General features: G+C 49.9%; 1 protein-coding gene and 1 long non-coding RNA gene across 2 annotated transcripts; one reads left to right on the top strand and one right to left on the bottom strand.

Moving 5' to 3' along the window:
• Positions 1-5,059: 5,059 nt before the first annotated feature.
• On the bottom strand, positions 5,060-11,018 carry Hs3st6 (heparan sulfate-glucosamine 3-sulfotransferase 6). Its single transcript, XM_006978901.4, has 2 exons — positions 10,494-11,018; positions 5,060-5,813 (listed from the first exon to the last, which is right to left on the bottom strand). The coding sequence occupies exons 1-2, from the start codon at positions 10,904-10,906 to the stop codon at positions 5,198-5,200; spliced, it is 1,029 nt and encodes a 342-aa protein (XP_006978963.1). The 5' UTR covers positions 10,907-11,018; the 3' UTR covers positions 5,060-5,197.
• A 94-nt stretch (positions 11,019-11,112) lies between these two features.
• LOC143274539 (uncharacterized) lies at positions 11,113-15,142 on the top strand. The gene is made up of 3 exons (XR_013053184.1): positions 11,113-11,491; positions 11,776-11,864; positions 12,454-15,142. It is a non-coding gene; the product is annotated as an uncharacterized LOC143274539 (long non-coding RNA).
• Positions 15,143-24,091: the final 8,949 nt, after the last annotated feature.

Below are 24,091 nucleotides of genomic sequence, written 5' to 3'. Positions count from 1 at the left end.
CAGGATCACGAGGGGCCGGCATGTCTGGATCTCCAGTCTGCAGGGCTCCCATCTCAGCCCCGCCCCAGGGGCAGGTCATAGGTAGGCGTAGCGGTTACCAGAAGTACTACTCACTAGGGGTAGTACTTCCAGCTCAAAGCTGGAACAGCTACCCACTACACCATGTCCCTGCCTTCTTCACACAGAGGCACACGCCATGTGTAGTCATTTACCTCTCACACACCTGAAGCACTCTGTCTTTCACTTTTGGACAAGATGGAATGACAAGGACTGGATTGACCTTTCTGCTTAAAGCAAGCAAAAAGCAACGAGAGTGAAAAGGTGAAATAACCTTCCTCCTGCCGTGCCCTTCTGAAAATGTGAGCTGTGCCCTGGTGGCACACGCCTTTAATCCCAGCACTCAGGAGGCAGAGGCAGGTGGGTCTCGGTCAGTTTGAGGCCAGCCTGGTCTACAGAGTGAGTTCCAGGACATCAGGGGCTACACAGAGACCCTGTCTCATAAAATAAAACAAACAAACAAACAAAAAATTCTGAGCTGTTATCAGAAAATGCTGCCCACATTCAGGGTGGGTCTTCTCGAATCAGCTAAAACTGCGACCCTTTAATATTGTGATGACCCCCCACCATAAAACTATTTTCATTGCTACTTCATAACTGTAATTTTGCTACTGTGATGAATCATAATGTAAATATCTGTGTTTTTCTTTCTTTCTTTCTTTCTTTCTTTCTTTCTTTCTTTCTTTCTTTCTTTCTTTCTTTCTTTCTTTCTTTCTTTCTTTTTGAGACAGGGTTTCTCTATGTAGCTTTGCGCCTTTCCTTGGACTCACTTGGTAGCCCAGGCTGGCCTCGAACTTACAGAGATCCGCCTGGCTCTGCCTCCCGAGTGCTGGGATTAAAGGCGTGTGCCACCACCGCCCGGCAAATATCTGTGTTTTTCAATGGTCTTAGGGGACCCCTGTGAAAGGATCATCAGAGTCGAGACCCACAGGCTGAGAGCCAGTGAAATAAGGTGATCAGAACCATCTCCAGGTGGGGCTCCCGACTCTGGTGGTTCTAATCTATGGCAAGCTGACATTAAAGTCGTCACACTGCTCAAAGCTGCAGCAGGACTGTGCTTTTATCTCACCTCCTAGTGCCCACTTGGTGTCATCCAATTTGTGAAGAACCTTCCAGAAGTGGGGAGTCCTGCAGGTTCATTGAGACGACTAAGGAGAACTCCATTTTGTACTGGGCACCCATTCTAAATTCCTAAAAGATAAGCTCCGGGCAACCCAGACTCCTTACCCCTTCCCCAGAATTGTAAAACTGCTTGCTCCGGCTTTTATAAACCTGCTTATCGCTATGGGAGGGCGAGGGACAGCACCCCATTAGCCGAGGGGAGTGAAGCGGTTTCTCACTCCGCTGCGTACTCCAGAAAAACCAGATAATTGTGCCTCCACCTTTAAAAAATCCTTCCTCAAGCTCCTCCCGAGTGGCACATCTCCGATTTGGTTTTAAGGCTGTGGTCCTGCTAGCAGCGATAATAAACTCAGGCAATTGTAATTTGGATGAGTCTGTGGTCTTCTCCCCGTGGATTCAAGAGGGCAGCACATTCCCAGTCCCTCCCCACACAGCTTCAGGACTTGCACTGAAAACTGCAAGGGTAGCTGCGTAAACTAAAGCATCAAAGGCCTTCACACTGACCCTGGCCTAGCTCCAGCTACACTGAGGTGCTGTAGAGACTCCTTGGAAACCACAGTCCGGCAGCTGCCTAGCAGAAGCGAACACCCAGGGCAGGCTGACTCAGGCATAGGGATCCTGGACAGCCTGGGAGGTTGAACTTACTCAGGTCCTCTGAGGGTAGCCTCTAGACCCAGACTTGTCCATCATAGGCCACTAGGAGATCAGCTGTGAGGACCAGTAGACTAAGACCTGTCCCCAAGGCAGCCCTCCACCTGGGATGCAGGGACTCCTATGTGTGCCCTGAGTGATGGAAGGGTGTGGAATCCAGTCTTCTTCCTTCTCCTAGCCCTGCCTGCCCAGCACAGCCTTGGGAGGAAGGAAGCCGGGGGCTGCCTCCCTCTGATCCTCTAACCATGCCCTGACCACGGAGGTTGACCCAGCCCTTCGAAGAGAGACCACCCACAACTAGAGACCTCAGCCTCACCTCACTGGCAGGAGGAGGGGTCAGCAAGTACAGCCTTGCAGTGCTCGGAGAACTAGCAGATCCTGTCTTGACCTTCCTGCCAAAGCCTGGCAGACCTCTGGAATGGGGGAGATGGTAGTGGCCTTTTCAGGAGACTGAGAAATGAGAAGGGTGGGCGAGGTGCCAGGACTTTGTAGGTATCCTAGGATGAGTCTTCGTGTAGGGAAAGTATATCCAGGCAACAAAGAGGTAGGCCCAGGTGCTTCCTCCCCCGTCCCCATACACACACACACACACACACACACACACACACACACACACACACACCTTGGCCTTGGGCACTCAGGCTAGAGCCTGTGCAGGATCTCAGTGCCTGCTGTATACAAAGCCAGGAGCAAGAACACTGGCCTCGCCTAGCAACCCCTGCCCAGGCCAGGCATGACCAGGAGGCTGGGGCAGGACGATCCTACAGAAAAAACAGCCTCCTCCCAAGGTGTCTCCAAGCCCGTTCTTGGACCCAGGACAGTAAGGAGCCTTGCCCCCTCCTACAACATGGAGAAAGGATCCCAGGCCACTTCTCCACTGGTCAAGACAGGAAGAGGGTAATTGAATCAGCACTTCTCACTCCATCTGGAACATTCCAACATGGAAAACCCACAGAGCAGCTGGGGAAGCAATTTAGGGACTTTAATTAAAGGCTGATGACTCCCCCCAAGGGGCTCCACCTCCACACAGCCTGTAAGACCCACCACATCTGCCCACAATGTGTTCTGAGGCCCAGCTGGGCACCTCGCACTGGGCGTTGGCCCTCAGGCTAAGTTTCCATTGGGCGGGTACGAGCAGAACATACCAGCCCAGCTTTCTCCTTGCTGCATCTAGAAACTGCCCTTCGAGCCAGGGCCCAGGCCAGTTGGTGCCCTCATGGCACTGCCCCCAATAAAGCTCTGTGGAGGGAAAAGCCCCGACCTCAGTGGCCTCAGACAAAGAGCTCTAAACACCGGGAGAGGAGCAGGAAAACCAGAGTGGAGGTACAGCTGCCCGGCTCAGGGTTGTCCCTGACTCTCGTGTCCTTCTGCTCTATCTGATTCATCTGCAGAGAAGGGCATCTGGGTTGAGAAGACACTACAGTCGAAGCTTGTGAAGGTAGAAAACAAGTGTGACAGAAAGATGGAGTCAGGGGAGCAGGAACTTAGAGCTGTGAAGATCAGGCAAAACAGGAGGGCTGAGCTTTAAAGGGTTAACAGTGGTGGTGCACACCTTTGATCCCAGCACTGCTGAGGCAGGCTGATCTCTGGGAGTTCAAGGGCAGCCTGGTCTACAGAGTGAGTTCCAGAACAGCCAGGGCCACACAGAGAGACCGTGTCTTGAAAACAAACACAAAAAGGTGTGGGGGGGGGGGGGCGGTTAGCAACTGCAGGTGAGCATCCAGTCTTCATCCTAGAATCCTAAAGCAATGGGGGTGGGGCTGGGAACGAGAACAGTTTAAAATAGCGGGACCTGGCGAAGACGCCATTCCAACAGAGGACAGCAGTGGGTCAGGGTGATAGTGAGGCCTGGGACTGTCCAGGGAGAAAACAGATGTGTATGCAATGGGCTGACCCAACCCAGGAGCTAAGGGATTTCCTGCCCTCCTTCCTACCTCCAGCCCAGGGAATAAAGACAGTCACCAATCTCATTAGGTACCATCCACCAGGGCCAGCGGTGGAGTATGTATGTCTCCCTTCACCCACATCAGCCTGAGTCTGAAGGAGACTAGGCACTCCTCTCATCTGCCTCTGGACCAACATCTGCCCAGCACATTGCCATGATAGTTGCTCTGTGGGTGCTGGAAGGAAAGTCCAGTACCAGCTTCCAACCCCACTAACCTGGCCCAGGGCAACACAGCCTGGAGAAAGCATCAGCCCCCCTCAGGGCAGCCCCAGACAGGAGTGTGAGCTCAGAAGCACCCAAGTGAAGGCCAGGCCCTGTAGCCTGCCCTAGGTCCCTCTGCCTCCTCTCCGTGAGCCTCTTCCTGGCAGAGACTCCATGTCCACACTGCTGATGGGGGTCATGTGACCAAAAACAGAGGTTATGCTGACCTATAGGACCTTGGACTCGCAATGAACCATGACACCTAGATGAGGTGGGTGCTGACAAACTGCCCTCATCCCCAGTAAATCTTCTCTTACTCTCTGGACAAGGAGTAACCCTAAGCATCTCAGAGGGAGAAAAGCCAAATCACAGCCAAGGACAGGCCATGAGTCCCAACGAGTCTCAGATGCAAAGGCCACACACAGCCAGGCCCTTAGGCAGGCCTGGGACAGTGCAGGTATGGCATGGCTTAAGTGGACTCAGGGGTCTTTATCAGGACAGCTAGGGGGCATCTGGAACGGGGGAGCGTACCTAGCCTGCACAAATCTGGCCTCTTTGGGCTAGGAATGGGCAGTGGCTGCTGATGGGCACTGGTTCCTGCTCTGCCCTGCTGGGGGTATACAGGATAGAGACAGGAGGTCTGGAGAGTAGGCACAGCGCTGTGGGAGTGATGCCTGGTGGGCAGGGCCAGAGCGTGGGTAAGGCTCCACTGGAACCACATGGTGGCTGTTAGAAGTACCTGTTCACTGACTTCTCACTACCCAGCCGTTCCATCAGGCTTCCAGGTTGGACTAAGGATGGAGTGAGGTGGTGGATACAGCACACACAGTTGGCCAAACTAGCTTTGCCTTGCTCCACCACTCAGGAGCCTGGTGCCTGTTTTCAACCTAGACACAGGACGCTCAGCTTCCTAGGGCTGGAAGGAGTAGTTGTGGACAGCCTCCAGAGCCACCTGTGTGTGTCACTGGGCCGGCGCTCAGCCTCTCTAAGCCTGACTACCTCCCAGGGCATGCCACCATACAATCAGTGTCTAACAGAGTCACGTCTTAGCATACCACTCCCACCCCCAACATCAAGCCCAAGTGGAAGAAAACAGATCCGGGATTTATTTCTTAAATACTCGCTCTACACAGCATGTGGAGCGCCTGCTATGGCCAGGCAGACAGACATAAATTAAAGTTACTGGGCACCCAGGGAAAGGCTGAGCTGGGTGGGCCTTGATCAGTCCCAGCCGAAGTCCTGGCCGGTCATCTGGTAGAACTTGCGGTTGAAGGGCCGGTAGAAAGCCTGCAGGCGCTGAACCACAGCCTCCGGCACTCGGGGGTGAGGCCGGCCCTTGGATTTACCCAGGCAGCGCGGGCGGCCACTGCCCTGGGCCTTTTTGAGGCAGGGGAAGCCCTTGGTAGCATTGAAGTAGAAGTGTTTGTCGGTGACGACCCGTTTGAGGCCCAGGAAGTCCTGTACCCGGCCTACTTCACCAGCCGGATCGGTGACCAGGCGCTCTCCGCTGACAAACAGGAAGTGGGACAGAGGGAAGTACCGCAGCCAGTTGTCCAAGTGTTGGGCATAGAGGCCAATGCGCACAGCACTCCAGGCTGTGTCCACAGGACCCAGGCCGTGGCGGAAGGCCAGGGCACGGAAGCTAGGCAGGCCTGGGGTCTTGGAGAGTGTCTGGGCATAATCAGAGATGGCCCGGGTCACAGGGTTCCGCACCACCACAATCAGCTTGGTGTCTGGGGACATGCCATGGATTCGGCTGGGAGCCTCCTGAGTCACAAAGTAACTGGGTGTCTTCTCCATGGTGATCTGCCCATCCAGGGTTCGTGGCATCAGACCCCTGTGGAATGGCAGGAAGAGTAACTGAGTGATCACAACATGCATTTCTTCCAAAGCCATTTCTCTTCCCAGCTAGCTCAGCCCTCGGCGACCAGGAACCAACCTCTCCTCCTCTGAGGAAGGCCCAGGCCCAAGTAGACAGACTATCCTTCTCCTCTCTTAGGCTCACCCTCCTAAAGTGCTGGGGTGCCCTGCCCAATGTGGGCCTGCAGTGGAGCCCAAAGCCAGGGCTGCCCTCGTCAGGACAGCTCTAGGATAAACAGAGTGACAACCTCAGAAGGCAATGGCCACTAAGACATTCTTCAAGTCTTATGACCCTTCTCCCTGGAGTGCCACCTCCAGAGTCCTAGCAAGCCCCACACCAGAGACCCACCCCTTCCAAAGCTGCTACACCCAACCTTGACCAGGCACCCCTGAGGCTGGCCAGCACAGACCCTGCAGGCCTCTTGACTGTAATCACTGACCATGAATTAGGTCATCAATTATTACTGACAAATGTAGCCACCAAAGACTGGCCTCTCCCTCCCTCCCTCCCCTAAATTTAATTACATCCCCTCTTGACCTTCAGCTGTCTCTCTGAGCCCAGCTAAGAACACAGACAGTCACCAGCAGAGCTTAGCACCCTTAAGAAGTTAGTAATATAGCTCCGATCTACCTGGGTCCTGTCCCCAAGTCCTATAAGTGAGTGGCCCCTAGGGTACCAAGAGCCAGCATTTCTGAAATTTCCTTCATTCTGGAGAAGGAGAGTGTTGGCCTAATCCAAATGTTCGGAGAAAGCCAGCTGACTACAGCCAAGCCCGAAACTATGGGGAGCCCACACAGAGCCCAGGCAGGCCCAGGCACCCTGAGAGGTGTCCTCAGGCTGCACCTGCCAGCCAGTTAGTACACAGTGAGGTGGGGCAGGGCGAGGCAGATAAGCTGAGCAAACAGCTCCAAAGAAAAGCCAGGAACTAGGTCAACAGAGGCAGAGGCAGTGAGGCCTAGAGAGACGCCCGTCCAGCCATGACTCCCATCCTCTTAGAGATACCGTTCACCCCTTACTGACAACCCCCTCTACCCACTCTGGCCAAGCTGACACACTGGACTATGCCTAGCTTTACTGACCCACAGATCTTTATTCTCTTCTCTCTGTTCAGGCTCCCAAGAAAATACAGGCAAAAATGCACAGGTGCCATGCTGGGGTGCTTGGTTTGGAGGTGCTGATAATGGACAGGGGCTGTGTGCATCTATCCCGTTAGACCAGGCAAGAATGAGATCAGGCCCAGATATGGTGGCACCTGTCTATAATCGCAGGACTCTGGGGACTGAGGCAGATATGATGGAGAATTTGAAAACAGGCTAAACTACACAAGATCTTGTTCGAGAGAGAGAGAGAGAGAGAGACCCCCACCAGCAGTACCAGGCTCCTGACATCACCCGTGATCAAAGCAGAGAGAGGTGAGTAACATGTAGGAAACCCTGCAGAACCAGGATCCAGGCAAAGCTGGTCTGGAGAAGTTATAAGGGGATGTGTCTCCATCCTCCATCTGGATGACATGGTGAACCAGTAAGCCCCTCCCCCATTTGATGGGCAGGTGTCTTAAGGCTGAGAAGGAATAGGAAGGACTGAGAGGAAATGATAGGCCTCAGGCCTCCTACTCGCCCACCTGAAAGGGGGGGGGTCCATGGGGCTTCTGTTCCCAGAGCCCCTGCCCCCAACACTCTGTCTTGTATAGTCAGGATCCACACACCGCCGGGGAAAGTTCAATGAGACTTTAGGGTACAACTCCAAGGTCTGAGAACCGGACCCCAGGCCTTCTGCAACCCGACACCTTTGGCATCAGTTGTCCTCCAGGAGCCTCAGAAGCCGGTGAGGGTGGCGAGATCAGTGTTTGGAAGAGCAGAGCACTGTCAAGTTGCTCCACAACCCTCCCCTCCTGCCGCACCACCCCATCTGGTCTGCATTGCTCCACGGCTCCCAGCCGGCCTGAGACCACGCCCCCTGCTTGCCCAGCCCCTCCAGCACCACCACTGTACCCCACACCTCATCTGGGCCAGATCCAAGGAGCCCAGGGGAAACTGGTTAGGGACCTTACCCCAGTGTCAGAGAGTGATAGAGAACCAAGTCCCCAGCCGCGGGAGGGAAGAAGGCTCAGCCCCTCCCCCTGCATACCCAGGCACACACACCCAGGGCCTGATCTCCTACCCCAGGAGCTACGGGGGTTCCCTGACCTGTACCCCTCCTTACCCTTTCTTGCTTTTACAGAAAATACAGCCTGACAGACACCCCAAACCTTAAGGTGACTATTCAATAAGTAATGGTGAGTGGGCTTGTAAATGCTGCATGATCTTGAGAGCGGTCAGGGGCCATGCCCCCCCCCCCCCTGAGATGGAAGACCCTTAAAAGCCTAAGAAGCTGGAGATGTAATTCATTTGACAGAGTATTTGCCTAATGTGCACAAGCCCTGAGTTCAACTCCTAGAGCCGTATAAAAACCAGCCATAGGCTAGGTGTGGAGGCCTGTGCCTGCATCTCCTTGAGTTTGAGGCTGGCCTGGTCTATACAGCAAGTTCCAGACCAGTCAGAACTGCATAAAGGGGACCATACCTCAAAAATAAAAGCAAAAGGAAACAAAGTAAGTCCCCTGGGGCTGGTGACATGGCCCAGCAAGTAAAAGCACCTGCTGTGCAAATAAATCTATTGACTAAATTCAATCTCTGGATTCCACAGTGGGAGGAGAGAAGACTCCTGAGAGTTAGCCTCTGACCTACGTGCTCATATCAGCATATTCTCTCTCTCTCTCTCTCTCTCTCTCTCTCTCTCTCTCTCTCTCTCTCTCTCTCACACACACACACACACACACACACACACACCATAGTGGTGCCTATAATAGACATACTTGTAATCCCCTGCACTCATGAGGTATAGGCAAAGGGATCAGAAGTTCAACATCATCCTTGGCCACATAGGGAATTTGAGGCCAACCTGAGCTACAAGAGACCACAAAAGCAACAAAAAGCCAAAGAAATGATCTAACGGAGAACCAGGAAGGAGACCGATTGGGAGAAAGGCCCGCCCAGGACCCCTCTGTTGAATCCAGTGGATGACCGGGTCACTGCCTGAGTGAGGTCGATCACAGCCCAATCACGAGCAGAATTCCAGAACCTCCCCAGTGACTGCCCCTTTCTCTCAACCCATTCCTGGACAGAGTTCTGCAGGTTCTGGGGGCTCAGCCCAGGTCTTGTGACTGGAGATACTGAGTCATAAGTGGTAATTTTCAGAGGCCCGGTGTATACGTGAGAACATAACCTGAGGAGTGATTACTAGAGAGCAGAGCAACCCTGGTGGCTGCAGCCAGGTGAAGACACTAGGCTACACAGTCCAGAATCCCAGCCAGGCTGCTCAGCCCATGCCACCACACTTCAGAGCACAGAGGATAACCCTGATTAGCGAATGGGATGGAGGCCGTGGGTCTCACCCCTCCCAGCATCCTGTGTACTACTTCCGGATTATTCTACAAACACGGTATGCTGTCCCGGAAACATGCTGGGAACATCAGTGCTTCCAAGGGCCTCTCCTCGGGTAGCACAGCCCTTCAGAGCTCGGGAGCTTGGTATCTCCCAAACCTACCAGTCTTAATGCAGAAGGCAAGTTAGCTAGTGGGAGTAAGGAAGGTCCCGGGAAACAGGCGCTGGTGTGCCCGGGGTCCTGCCACGCCCACGGGTCCTTCGGGTGATCCTGGGTCAGCACAGACGAGGCAAGCCAGTCTATAAACCCCCATTTCCCCACAGGAAGGGGCAGGGTACCCTCAAATCCTGCACAGCTACGGGAGGCAGTGGGCAGGGCCTGCCTCCAGCCTCTGATACCAGACTAGGGGAGGGCTGACCATCCACCAGGACATACTGTTACAGCTGGCGTGGTGCTCCCCACATTCCACTGTGCACCCCAAGTCTGTCCTGGGTGGAGAGGACAGCTGCAGGAGGCTGTATGCCAATCCCCACCCTTGGGCTGTACTAAGGGGCAGTGTCTCCCTCTCCAAAGCCCAGACTTAACTTTCTCCAGACTCCAGCAGCCAAGAAGCCTGATGGAGGATGGGAAGGCACTTTCTCGAAAGCTTCTGGAAACCTGGAGACCCGTCCTAATATACTTGACTAATGGTCAGATAATTACCCATACTTACACAGACTTATAATTGGGAGCACGAAGGGATGATAAGGTGACTGAGCTCCAAGTATCTAAGGCTCCCAAATAATCCCACTGGAATTATATTAATACACTCCCCCGTAATAATATATGGGTGTATATTAATAGCTTAGTGGTGGAATACTTGTTTAGTACATATGAGGTCCAGGTTCAATCCCCATTACCCGACTCTCTAAAAAGTAAAGTCTACCTACCCAGTTATCTCACTGGCTTGAAAATACTTTCCGGATCCCACCTTGCTGAGTCCCTCAGTCCACCCAACAGGAGAACGGGTTTTTCCCTGAGCTTTTCTAATCCCTGGGACCCTTGGCTACAAATGCTCTTTCCTTTGGGGGGCCGCGTCCATGAAGTCACGTCTGTTTTTCTAACAGGCTTATTTCAGACCTGATGCCCAGGATTCTACCCTATTCGACCTAGGTTCAGAGACAGCATGACGCCCTTGAGCTGAAAGCACGGTCCCAGGCGCACACTGACGCCGAAGACCAGCAGGGACGCTCACCGGTACCAGGCGAGGCCACGGTCGTAGCACCTGTCGAAGAAGTGGGGTTCAGAGCCAAGCGCACGAACGTCGGGGTGCAGCCGCAGGAACTCCAGCAACGCGCGCGTGCCGCCTTTCTTCACACCCACGATGAGCGCCTGCGGGAAGCGCCGGCGCCCCGGGCCACTGGCCACCGGCAGACCTGGCGCTCCCAGACGGCGAGAGGCGTGGAGCGGCTCGGCGGGCGCGGGAACCGGTGCAGGGGTGCGGGCGACAGATGGACAGCGGCCCGGGAGGGCAAAGAGGCAGTAGGCGCCTAGCAACAGAGCTATGAGCGCCAGCGGAGCACGGGGAGCGCGCAGTGCAGTCCCCTGGCCTGGCCCCGCGCCCTGGAGGTCCCCGGCTCCCCCGCCCTGGCCGCCGCTACCTGCCATGGGGTCGCGCAGCGCCCAGGCCTGGGAGCGAGGATCGCAGACAGGCGCGCATCCCGGCTGTTGCACGCTGAGCCCGAGGGCGCGGGGCTTCTGGGCTGAGCTCAGCAGCCTCGCCGCCCGGGAGCGGGAGAAGGACGGGGGCGGGGCGGGGCCGAGGTGTCCCTCCCCGTCCCGAGCCTAGGCCACGCCTGGGACTGGCAGACTCGGGCGCGACTGGGAGCCATTCAGGCTACCCCGGACACCCCTGAGCTGGACTCCAGCTCACTTGGCTCCAAACTCTTTGCTCTTACACTACGGGAATGCGGTGGCGGGGAGGGACATAAAATCAGCGACGAGGCTTCGCGAGTGAGAAACCCTGACCTGTCCTTTGGGTTCAGGGAGACAGGTGTGTGGGTTCATCCCTGGTTTCCTAAAGAGGGAGCCTCATCGCTGCTGGGCCAGTCGGCAGACACGGGGGTCCAGGAGTCCGCCTGCGCAGGGAAGGATGAAGCTGGGTAGGCATCCAGCGCAGAGAGGGTCCCCAATCCTGAGCCTGTGGCAGGAATGCTCACTCCTTGCCAACAGTCCACCTAGCCATCCATTAAGGTGAGAGCCCTGCTCCGTGCTTGTCAAATGGTCCGGTGAGCATTTTAATTTTAGAGTCTAGATAACAGCTACAGCTGGCCTCCCCAAGAGGTCAGTGACCCCTTCGGGAAGTTGCAAAATGGCTCCCCCAGAAGACTGGAGAGACCTATACTAGGAGGCAGAGGAAGCACCTGGGTTCTGTCGGTGATGCTTCCTCTGAGTATGGAGAGATTCCTGGGCCCTCACATGTGTGGAACCTGCCAGTCCAGGACACTGCAGGAAGTTCTTCCCATCTCCTGTTTCAGGCTCACCAAGTCCACAGAGCTGCTTGCTAGGAAGACAGAGGAGGCAAGACTCCAGGAGAGTGAATAAGCTGTCCGGACCCAAGGAAAAGGTAACTATGTCAACGTCTTCTTTCTGTCTCGGGCCAGCTTCCCTTGGGTCCAGTCCCTGACCCCACCACAGACACTCAGCCTCGGTCTGCAGCCTAGGTTCTGTTTATTAATCACCTGTCCCTGGGTCTCACCACATCTGAAAGTTTCTCATCACTGTGGGCTGCCACTGGGGGACAGAGAACTTCAAAGACGCACAGACATTTAGTTCCCACCTCAAGGGCAGCTGGGTCCTAGGAGGCCACCCAGCAGCGCCCAAACTCAGTCCCAGACACCAGGCTACGTTGGCTTGTCAGGGCAAGCTGGTGCCAGCAGCCCTGTGGGCGGGTTTTTAGCACAGCACTGTCTGGGAAGCATGTCAGGACACGAAAGATCCCAGGAAGTTCTTCTTCAGGTCTAGCTGTAAATGGGATTTGTTGCAGACGTGCTGGTTCTCCTCAGAGCACTCCCAGGGAGGTCCCACACTGCGGCATTGCTGTGGCCACTTGGGACTCTAAATCACTGCACTGGTTCCCAAGTGTGTTCCCTAGGAACTCTCCATCTCCCCAGCGCTGGCTAAGTTCCCACTCCCGCTCTTGGTTTCCTCTGCAGGGTGCCTTTGCCACAGAGCTGAAGGCTTTCCAGGAGATGCTGGCCCAGAACAGTGAAATGAGTTGAGAGTTTGGAAACTGACCCCCTTTCTGTACCTTCTCTCTGGCTCTCTTGGTGGAAATGGGTACAAATCTGGGAACATCCCGGGTGACGTGAATCCCCAAGGTCTCCCAAGCACCTAACGTGGATCCTTCCATGTAATGAGTACCTTAATAAACGCTGATTAGTGGGGAGTTAGGGAAGGCTTTCTGGGGGTGGTGGCCAGGCAAGGAGGTAATGCATGCCAGGCTGAAGAGAGTGAGGTAAGGGTCTAAAGTCTCCACAGCAGAACCCAGCTGAAGGGGGCCAGGGATGTCGGGAGTGGGGATACAAAGCTCATCCTTCAGGGAAGTAGGAGAGGGCCCTAAAGTCTCCTCCTCTAGCCTTGCGGCCACAGGCTCTGGCTACCTCTAAGTTTCCTTCCTTCTATGTAGAGAGGAAACCTAGATCCTGACTGCAGGGTCTTTGGGGGTAACAGCTTTATTAAGGTACAATTCACATACTATCCAAAGCCAGAGGTCACTGACTTCCAGAATATTCATCATGCTGTGCAATTATGACTAGCCTCAATTTTAAATTTTATGTTAGATTTTATGTGCATGAGTGTTTTGCCTGCATGTATGTATGTGTATCACATGTGCCTGGTGTGTGAAGAGGTCAGAAGAGGGTGTCTGGTGCCCTGGAACTGTAGTTACTGACAGTAGTGAGATGCCATGTGGGTGCTGAAAAGTGAACCCAAGTCCTCTGGAAAAGCAGCCGTTACTTTGTTTGTTTGTTTGTTTGTTTGTTTCTCAAGACAGGGTTTCTTTGTGTATAGCCTTATAGACCAGGCTGGCCTCTAAGCCAGAGGTCCGCCTGCCTTTGCCTCCAGAGTGCTGGGATTAAAGGTGTGCACCACCACCACCTGGCGGCAGTCAGTACTCTTAATCACTGATTCAATTCACCTATCAATTTTTGAACATTTTTATCCTCAAAAGAAATCCTAGAGGGCTGGAGAGATGGCTTAGCGGCTGGCTAAGAGCACTGACTGCTCTTCCAGAGGACCCAGGTTCAATTCCCAGCACCTACATGGCAGCTCACAACTGTCTGTAACTCCAGTTCCAGGGGACCCAACACCCATGGCAAAACACCAATGCACATTAAATTAAAAATAAATAAAATTAAAAAAATTTAAAACAAGGACTCCTAGACCCATTAGCAGTCACTCCGTGCTCTCTCCCCGGATACGCCTGGTGACAAGCCACCTCTGCATGTTTTGCCTCTCTGGATTTGTGGGTCTATCTCCTAGAAATGACTCCTTCGGTGTCTGTCAGTGTGCCCCTGGCTTCTCGGGCTCTTCCATGGTGCTGCACATCGAGGCTCCATTCCTTTTAGTTCCTTCATGTGGAAAGACCACGTTTCCTATATTCCTTCAACCCCTGGAGAACCTGTGGCTAATGTCCACTTTCTGGCTATAATTATTAGTGCAGCTAGGAACATCCATCTACAAGGTTTTGTGCGACTATATTTTATTGTTCTTGGGATTTTGCTTCAGAGGGGAATTTCTAGGTCTTGAGGCAATTCCACTTAGTACTTTGGGAAGAGCCTTCTACTTATTTTTTCTTTACTTGTAAAGATTTATCATTTTAATTATGTGTATGTGTGTGGAGCTGTATGTGAATATGTGTGTGTAACTGTCAGTGCCCAGGGAGGCCAGAGGCATTGCATCCTCTGAGGCTGAAGTGAAAGGCATTGTGAGCTAGCTGCCTGACATGAGTACTGGGACCTGGATGAAGGTCCTCTGCAAAGGCAATTATACACTCTCAACTAATGAGCCATTTCTCCAGCTCCAAAGAACCTCTTTTTGAAAAATTTTATTTATGCCAGGCAGTGGTGGTACAAGCCTTTAATCCCAGCACTTGGGATGCAGAGGCAGGAGGATCTCTGTGAGTTCAAGGCCAGCCTGAACTGGAACACAGAGTGAGTTCCTGGACAGCCAAGGGTACACGGATAAAGCGAGAAATCCACGGGAGTCTGCTTAAGGAGTATTAGAGAATTTACTAGGATATAAATTGAGGAAATACACTCACAAATACAGAACGGAGTAGACAGCTGAAGTGGTCCTCTGATCTGACCGGGAGCAAATCCACCTGGCAGTTCCATCACACCAAGGAAGCAGGAAGCCGGGAGCAGGGACCTCGTGACCCCTCTCCCTGTCCTTTTAAGAGGTCACTACAACACCTCCTTTGCCTTATAGCCCAAGGTCATGGGCAGAACAAGTACCACTACACACAGAGAAATGACCCTGTCTTGAGAAACAAAACAAAAAGAAGAAAGAGGAGGAGGAGGAGGAAAAGAAAAGCTTTATTTACTATTATTTTGTGTGCATGACTTCTTGTTATTGTCATGGTGCACATATGATGTCAAAGAAGAAGGGTGTCATCTCTCTCCTTCAGCCTTCACGTGGGTCCCAGGGATTGAACTCAGGTCACTAGACAGTGAATCCCCACCTCTGAGCCATGGAATCATGGGACAGTCACTTGCTTCCTACTCGCTGGTTCTACCTCTTTTGCTCAGAAATAAACATGAAGTTCCTGAGGGGTCTTCATTTTATGGATCTCGAACATAATTTCAGCATTTAGGAGGCTGATACAGCAGGCTCATCAAGAGTCCCAGGCCAGCCGGGCGGCGGTGGCGCACACCTTTAATCCCAGCACCCGGGAGGCAGAGGCAGGTGGATCTTTGTGAGTTCAAGTCCAGCCTGGGCTACAGAGTGAGTTCCAGGACAGGCTCCAAAGCTACACAGAGAAACCCTGTCTCAAAACAAAACAAAAAGAGTCCCAGGCCTGCCTCAAAAAACAAGGAGAGACTGGGTATGTGGCCAAGTTTGTGTGCCATGCTTGCCCAGCATGCTCAAAGCCCTGGGTTCTATTTCCAGTGCCACACAAGTGGAACAGAGTGGTGCATGCCTGTAGAAATAAAAGAAAATAAAGCCGGGTGATCAGGAGTCCAAGGTCATCCTCAGCTACGTAGTGAATTTGAAGCTATCCTGGGTTACATGAGACCCTGTCTCAAAAAGAAAAAAAAAAAGGCTCAGGGGGCGGGGCGGGCAGAGATCCTACCTACCTCTAGCTACAGGGAACCTATGTTTCACTGAATTTGTCAGGGCAAGACAGCCGCCAGGCAGATGGTAGGTAGTCTCTGAGACAGGGGCCAGCCAGCATGTGGATAGTTAGGCTTAGTGTTGTGGATGGAAGGGACAGACCTAGGATGCGGGCCCCTGGGGCAGAAAGCCGACCAGAGCAGCCATGGACAGATGGAAATGCCAGCCACCTAGCTCTCCCCATGCCCCCATCAGAGACTAATTAGTTCTTCGAGTGTGATTTGTTTTTCAGTGCTACGGATGGGCTTTGCCCATGTTAGCCAAGTGTTCCACCACTGAGCCACTGAGCTACTGAGCTACACCCCCACTGAGGTTTTGTAGGTAATTTTGACCCCCCATTTATCTTGACCTCACCATCATTTCCAAAAAGGCCGAAAAGAGCATAGTCTGGACCCCTTTGGGGACTCCACACCCAAGCATGGCGGGCACTAGTCAGTGATTTTAGTGTGGCTGTGTGAATATGTCTGTCTGACTTCTCTGCCTCTTTGCAGTCTGTCCCCCCTTCACAGTGGGCACCCCCTAGTCTAGGCCTCCACAGCAGCAGGGCAGGCATGTACAGGCTGCCCCTCTCTGGAAGATGATTAATAACATTGTTCAGTTCCTCCCTCCATGGGGAACTGCTGGGGGCCCTAAACACATGCATGTGAGAGCCCTAAGACCTCCTCCCTTCAAACCACACCCTTCACCCCCAGACCCACTCCAGCAGCCTGCAGAGCCCAAGCCTGGGAGGGGAATGATGGGGAGGGGCTGTGACCAAAGGGTGGGCCCAGATGTCCTTGATTTGTGTGGGGTTTTTCCACTTTGGAGGCCGGATATGGCTCCATCCTGGGGAGGGGCCCTTAAGAGAGACTTACTCCATCCACCCAGGCCCGCAGAGTTCTGTTTAGTTCACCCTGGTGGGGAAGGAGGCCAGGCAGACCCACTCTGAGGGCAGGATGAGACAATGCTGACAATATAAAGGGATTCAGGGGCTTTCCCTGCCCCTTCCCCATAGGTGACCTTGACAGATCCAGCCACGTGAACCTCCTTTTCCTACCTTCTTAGAGAAACCCGGTCATTAAAAAACAAACAGACAATAGATCCCAGCCTCCACTTTGCTTTTAGTAACAACAGGACAGAGATGGTAGCAGTGCCAAGTGCCTGCTTCTACCATGGAGCTAAGTAACTCATATTCTTTATTTTTCAAGACAGGGTTTCTCTGTGTAATAGCCCTGGATGTCCTGGAACTCACTCTGTAGACCAGGCTGGCCTCGAACTCACAAAAACCTGGCTGCCTCTGCAGCTGGACTCAAAGGCATACACCACCACTGCCTGGCTTACCTCATATTGTATCTTCCCTAGACCAAAGGTGAATGATTCCCCTGTCCCTGCTAGCCATAGACAGGGGTCTCACGCCTGGGGCCTGGGGGACACTACAACAAAGACGGGTGAGTAAGGAGATGAGCAGGAGCTCCCTTGGGTGGTATTCAGGAACATGGTCCCATGTGGTGGTATTGTGTTCCCCAAAATATTGTGTACTCTAATAAATTTATCTGGGGTCAGAGAACAGACAGCCACTAGACACAAAGGCTAGAAAATGGTGGCACTCACACCTTTAATCCTAGCATTCCAGAGATAGAAATCCCTCTGGATCTCTGTGAGTTCAAGGCCACGTTGGAAATAGCCAAGCATGGTGACACAGCCTTTAATCCCAGAAAGCCAGCCTTTAATCCCAGGGAGTGGTGGTAGAAAACAGAAAGATATATAAGGCGTGAGGACCAGAAACTAGAAGTTTTTGGCTGGTTCAGCATTCAGGCTTCTAGCAGCAGTTTCAGCTGAGAGCCATTGGGATGAGGACACAGAAGCTTCCAGTCTGAGGAAACAGGACCAGCTGAGGAGCTGGCAAGGTGAGATAGCTGTGGCTTGTTCTGTCTCTCTGATCTACCAGCATGGACCCCAATAACTGGCCTCGGGTTTGATTTTATTAATAAGTACCTTTAAGATTCATGCTATAGGGGCTGGAGAGATGGCTCAGAGGTTAAGAGCACTGACTGCTCTTCCAGAGGTCCTGAGTTCAATTCCCAGCAACCACATGGTGGTTCACAACCATCTGTAATGAGATCTGATGCCCTCTTCTGGCCTGCAGTCATACATGCTGTATATATAATAAATAAATCTTAAAAAAAAAAAAAAAAAAAAAGATTCATGCTATAGTCCCAGGTCAGGGTGAAGCCTGCCTGCAGCTGCAGGGCTTGCCAGAGGTGTGCAGACCCTGTCCTGAAGCGCTGGTACCTTCCAGGCACCCTCATGCCTTCCCCATGCACCCTCTTGGAGGAACTAGCCCAAAAGGCCATTGACTACGTCCCTGCTGGTTCCAAGGATCTATAACTAGGAACTGTAATTACTTCTTGCAACGTGGTCCAGATCATCCTGTTTTTGTTGCTGTTGTTTATTTGTTTGTTTTTTTGAGACAAGGTCTCACTGTGCAGCCCTGGTTCGTCTGGAATGTCCTTTGGTAGAACAGGCTTGCTTTGAACTCAGAGATCCGCCTGCCTCTGCTTCCGGAGTACTGGGATTAAAGGCGGGCACCACCACATCCAGCCCAGCTCAACTTGTAACAGTGTAGTACTTCTGCCAAGAAAAGTGAGGCTGGTGATCTTTAGATAATTAGGTTAGGGGTGGGGTGGGCAGATGAGAAGGTCCCACAGGAAAGGATTCTCCCTGCCTACTCCACTCTCCACGTCTGTAGGCATGGATACTCTTCAGCACCATGGGGAGGGCTGAGCCTGTATAAAGGACCCAACAACTGACCACGCTGCGGCCCTGTCTATCCACCTATCCCCCAATGATGTCTCCAAGGTGGCTGTCACCAACAGGATCAAGAGACCTGGATTCAGGCTCAGGAGTCCATGCTTTGAGGATGACACGCTGTTACCAACTCACTGACTTGGGTCCTTTTGCTCTAAGGGTAGAAATGGACAGAAATTGAGAGCAATCAAGAAGCTGCCTCTTCAAGGGCTGAGCTGTTGGATCATTCCACATTTGACAGCAGGGAGCTGCGTGAACTGTGGCGCCCTCTAGTGTTTGCTCTTGGTAAGGCCTCGGGAAGCTGCGATTCCTTAGTCTTGCAGCTTCTGGGTGGGAGTCCAGGACTCCTCCACCTTTGACAACAGCCCGATATAGCTCCTCGGCCTGGGGTGTCTGAAATCCTTGGCCTAAGGCCTGTCGGCTTTCTGGAACTCCTCCTTCAGTCTCTCATCCAGCTCCTTCCAGCCTCCTGTCCTTCAGCCTCTGCTTCCTGCCCTCTGCTTCACTGGTCTCCCACTGTTTCCTCACGCGGCCTCACGCTGTCTGTCACCCATGCTGCCCTTTGAGAGACAGCTACTGCTAGACGCCTCCTCCTCTTTGGATGATTAGCTGCAGGTCTGGCCACACCCCTCTTGACAGCTAGAGAGTTGTGGGCCCCTCTGCTTCTGCAGCTCAGGCCACCACTCAACACTAAGGCGAACAACACAGGACTCATCTTTCAGCCACTTTATTGAGTGGGACACCCTGCTTATGTAGCGCAAGAAAGTGTGGTTTGTACCAATCATAGCACACCTCCCATGCAAATTTTCTCTTTTCTTTTATAATTTTGTTTATTTTTTTTTATTTTTTTTTTTTGTGATATATATTTTTTATTTTACAATACCATTCAGTTCTACATATCAGCCATGGGTTCCCCTATTCTCCCCCCTCCCACGCCCTCCCCTTACCCCCAGCCCACCCTCCATTCCCATCTCCTCCAGGACAAGTCCTCCCCCGAGGACTGTGATCGACTTGGTAGACTCAGTCCAGGGAGGTCCAGTCCCTTCCTCCCAGACTGAGCCAAGTGTCCCTGCATAAGTTCCTGGTTTCAAACAGCCAACTCATGGAATGAGCACAGGACTTGGTCCCACTGCCTAGTTGCCTCCCAAACTGATCAAGCCAATCAACTGTCTCACCTATTCAGAGGGCCTGATCCAGCTGGGAGCCCCTCAGTCTTTGGTTCATAGTTCATGTGTTTCCATTCATTTGGCTATTTTTTTTTCAATAATTGAGTAAAACTGAAATTTATTATATGCCACAGTCGTCCTACGGACCTCCATGCTATATATATATAGCCTCTATGGTTCTATGGGTTGTGGTCTGATTGTTCATTTTATATCTAGAATCCACCAATGAGTGAGTACATACCATAACTGTCTTTCTGGGTTTGGGTTACCTCACTCAGGATGATATTTTCTAGTTCCATCCATTTGCCTGCAAATTTCATGCTTTCATTGTTTTTCTCTGCTGAGTAGTACTCCATTGTGTATATGTACCACATTTTTTTCATCCATTCTTCCGTTGATGGGCATCTAGGTTGTTTCCAGGTTCTGGCTATTACAAATAGTGCTGCTATGAACATAGCTGAGCATGTATCTTTATGGTATGTATCAGCATTCTTTGGGTATATGCCCAAGAGTGGGATGGCTGGGTCTTGAGGTAGTTTGATTCCTAATTTTCTGAGAAACCGCCATACTGATTTCCATAGTGGTTGTACAAGTTTACATTCCCACCAACAGTGGAGGAGTGTTCCCTTTGCTCCACATCCTCTCCAACATTGGTTGTCATTGGTGTTTTTGATCTTAGCCATTCTAACAGGTGTAAGGTGGTATCTCAGAGTCGTTTTGATTTGCATTTCTCTGATGATTAAGGATGTTGAGCATTTCTTTAAATGTCTTTCAGCCATTTGTAGTTCTTGTTTTGTGAATTCTCTGTTTAGCTCTTTAGCCCATTTTTTAATTGGACTGTTCAGTGCTTTGATGTCTAGTTTCTTGAGTTCTTTATATATTGTGGAGATCAATCCTCTGTCAGATGTGGGGTTGGTGAAGATCTTTTCCCAATCTGTTGGCTGTCTTTTTGTCTTATTGACTGTGTCTTTTGCCCTGCAAAAGCTTCTCAGTTTTGAGAGGTCCCATTTATTAATGGTTGTGCTCAGGGTCTGTGCTGTCGGTGTTTTATTTAGGAAATGGTCTCCAGTGCCAATGCGTTCAAGAGTGCTTCCTATCTTCTTTTCTATTAAGTTTAGTGTAACTGGATTTATGTTTAGGTCTTTGATCCACTTGGACTTGAGTTTTGTGCATGGTGACAGATATGGATCTATTTGTAATCTTTTACATATTGACATCCAGTTATGCCAGCACCATTTGTTGAAGATACTTTCTTTGTTCCATTGTATAGTTTTGGCTCCTTTGTCAAAAACCAGGTGTTCATATGTGCATGGATTAATGTCAGGGTCTTCAATTCGATTCCATTGGTCCGTATGTCGGTTTTTATACCAGTACCAAGCTGTTTTTATTACTATAGCTCTATAGTAGAGTTTGAGGTCCGGGATGGTGATGCCTCCAAGGGTTGCTTTATCGTATAGGATTCTTTTAGCTATCCTGGGTCTTTTGTTTTTCCATATAAAGTTGAGTATTTTTCTTTCCAAGTCTGTGAAGAATTGTGTTGGGATTTTGATGGGGATTGCATTGAATCTGTAGATTGCTTTTGGTAAGATTGCCATTTTTACTATGTTAATCCTACCTATCCATGAGCATGGGAGATCCTTCCATTTTCTGATATCTTCTTCAATTTCTTTCTTTAGAGATTTAAAGTTCTTATCAAAAAGGTCTTTCACTTGTTTAGTTAGTGTTATCCCAAGGTATTTTATATTATTTGTGGCTATTGTAAAGGGTGATGTTTCTCTGACTTCTTTCTCAGCCCTTTTATCATTTGTGTATAGGAGGGCTACTGATTTTTTTGAGTTGATCTTGTATCCTGCCACTTTACTGAAGGAGTTTATCAGCTGTAGAAGTTCCCTGGTAGAGTTTTTGGGGTCACTTATGTATACTATCATATCATCTGCAAATAGTGAAAGTTTGACTTCTTCCTTGCCAATTTGTATCCCTTTGATCTCCTTTTGTTGTCTTATTGCTCTAGCTAGAACTTCTAGTACTATATTGAATAAATATGGGGAGAGTGGACAGCCTTGTCTTGTTCCTGAATTTAGTGGTATCGCTTTGAGTTTCTCTCCATTTAATTTGATGTTTGCTGTTGGCTTGCTATAAATTGCTTTTATTATGTTTAGAAATGTTCCTTGTATTCCTATTCTTTCTAAGACCTTTATCATGAAGGGGTGTTGGATTTTGTCAAAGGCTTTTTCAGCATCTAGGGAGATGATCATGTGGTTTTTTTTCTTTCAGTTTGTTTATATGGTGTATTACATTGACTGATTTCCGTATGTTGAACCATCCTTGCATCCCTGGGATGAATCCTACTTGGTCGTGATGGATGATTGTTTTGATGTATTCTTGGATTCGGTTTGCCAATATTTTGTTGAGTATTTTTGCATCAATGTTCATGAGGGAGATTGGTCTGTAGTTCTCTTTCTTTGTTGCATCTTTGTGTGGTTTGGGTATCAGGGTAATTGTAGCCTCATAAAAAGAGTTTGGTAGTGTTCCTTCTGTTTCTATTGTGTGGAACACTTTGAAGAGGATTGGTATTAGTTCTTCTTTGAAAGTCAGGTAGAATTCTGCACTGAAACCATCTGGTCCTGGGCTTTTTTTAGTTGGGAGACTTTTGATGACTGTTTCTATTTCTTTAGGGGTTATTGGTCTATTTAAATGGTTTATCTGGTCTTGATTTAATTTTGGTATTTGGTATTTATCCAGAAAATTGTCCATTTCTTCCTGGTTTTCCATTTTTGTGGAGTACAGGTTTTTGAAGTATGATCTGATGATTCTCTGGATTTCCTCATTGTCTGTTGTTATGTCTCCCTTTTCATTTCTGATTTTGTGAATTTGGGTGTTCTCTCTTTGCCTTTTGGTTAATTTGGCTAGTGGTTTGTCTATCTTGTTGATTTTTTCAAAGAACCAACTCTTTGTTTCATTGATTTTTTGTATTGTTCTCTTGTTTTCTATTTCGTTGATTTCAGCCCTCAATTTGATTATTTCCTGGCGTCTATTTCTCCTGGGTGAGTTTGTTTCTTTTTGTTCTAGAGCTTTCAGTTGTGCTGTTAATTCCTTGGTATGGGATTGCTCCATCTTCTTTATGTGTGCATTTAGAGCTATGAATTTTCCTCTTAGCACTGCTTTCATAGTGTCCCATAAGTTTGGGTATGTTGTACTTTCATTTTCATTGAATTCTAGGAACTCTTTAATTTCTGTCTTTATTTCTTCCTTGACCCATTGATGTTTCAGGTGGGTATTATTCAGTTTCCATGAGTTTGTGGGTTTTCTATAATTTTTGTTGTTATTGAGTTCTAACTTTAAGGCTTGGTGGTCTGATAAAATACAGGAGGTTATTCCAATTTTTTTGTATCTGTTGAGATTTGTTTTGTGTCCAAGCATGTGGTCAATTTTTGAGAAGGTTCCATGGGGTGCTGAGAAGAAGGTATATTCTTTTGTGTTAGGATGGAATATTCTGTATATATCTATTAGGTCCATTTGAGTCATAACATCTGTTAGGTCCTTTATTTCTTTGTTAAGTTTCAGTCTGGTAGATCTATCTTTTGGTGAGAGTGGTGTGTTAAAATCTCCCACTACTAATGTGTGGGGTTTGATGTGCGTTTTAAACTTTAGTAGTGTTTCTTTTATGAATGTGGGTGCTTTTGTATTTGGAGCATATATGTTTAGAATCGAGACTTCATCTTGGTGGATTTTTCCTGTGATGAATATGTAATGTCCATCCTGGTCTCTTTTGATTGATTTTAGTTTGAAGTCTATTTTATTAGATATTAGGATAGCTACACCAGCTTGTTTCTTAGGTCCATTTGCTTGGAAAACCTTTTCCCAGCCCTTTACTCGGAGGTAGTGTCTGTCTTTGGAGTTAAGGTGTGTTTCTTGTATGCAGCATATGGATGGGTCCTGTTTTCTAATCCATTCTGTTAGTCTGTGTCTTTTTATAGGTGAGTTGAGACCATTGATATTGATGGATATTAATGACCAGTGATTGTTAATTCCTGTTATTTTTTTGGTTGTGTTGTGTTGTCCTTCTGTGGTGTATGTTGGTGTAGGATTATCTATTGCTTGATTTTTCATGGATGTGTTTAGCTTCTTTGGGTTGAATTTTCCCTTCTAGTGCTTTCTGTAGGGCTGGGTTTGTGGACAGGTATTGATTAAATCTGGTTTTATCCTGGAATATTTTGTTTACTCCGCCTATGGTGATTAAGAGTTTTGCTGGGTATAATAGTCTGGGTTGGCATCCATGGTCTCTTAGTGTCTGCATGAGGTTTGTCCATGATCTTCTATCTTTCATAGTCTCTATTGAGTAGTCTGGTGTTATTCTGATGGGTTTGCCTTTATATGTTACTTGGTCCTTTTCCTTTGCAGCTCTTAATATTTTTTCTTTATTCTGTGTGTTTAGTGTTTTGATTATTATGTGGCGAGGGGACTTTTTTTTTGGATCCAGCCTATTCGGTGTTCTGTAAGCTTC

This window comes from Peromyscus maniculatus, chromosome 8 (assembly GCF_049852395.1).
Source record: "Peromyscus maniculatus bairdii isolate BWxNUB_F1_BW_parent chromosome 8, HU_Pman_BW_mat_3.1, whole genome shotgun sequence".
NCBI lineage: Eukaryota > Metazoa > Chordata > Mammalia > Rodentia > Cricetidae > Peromyscus > Peromyscus maniculatus.
This window is presented reverse-complemented; position numbering and strand designations above follow the sequence as displayed.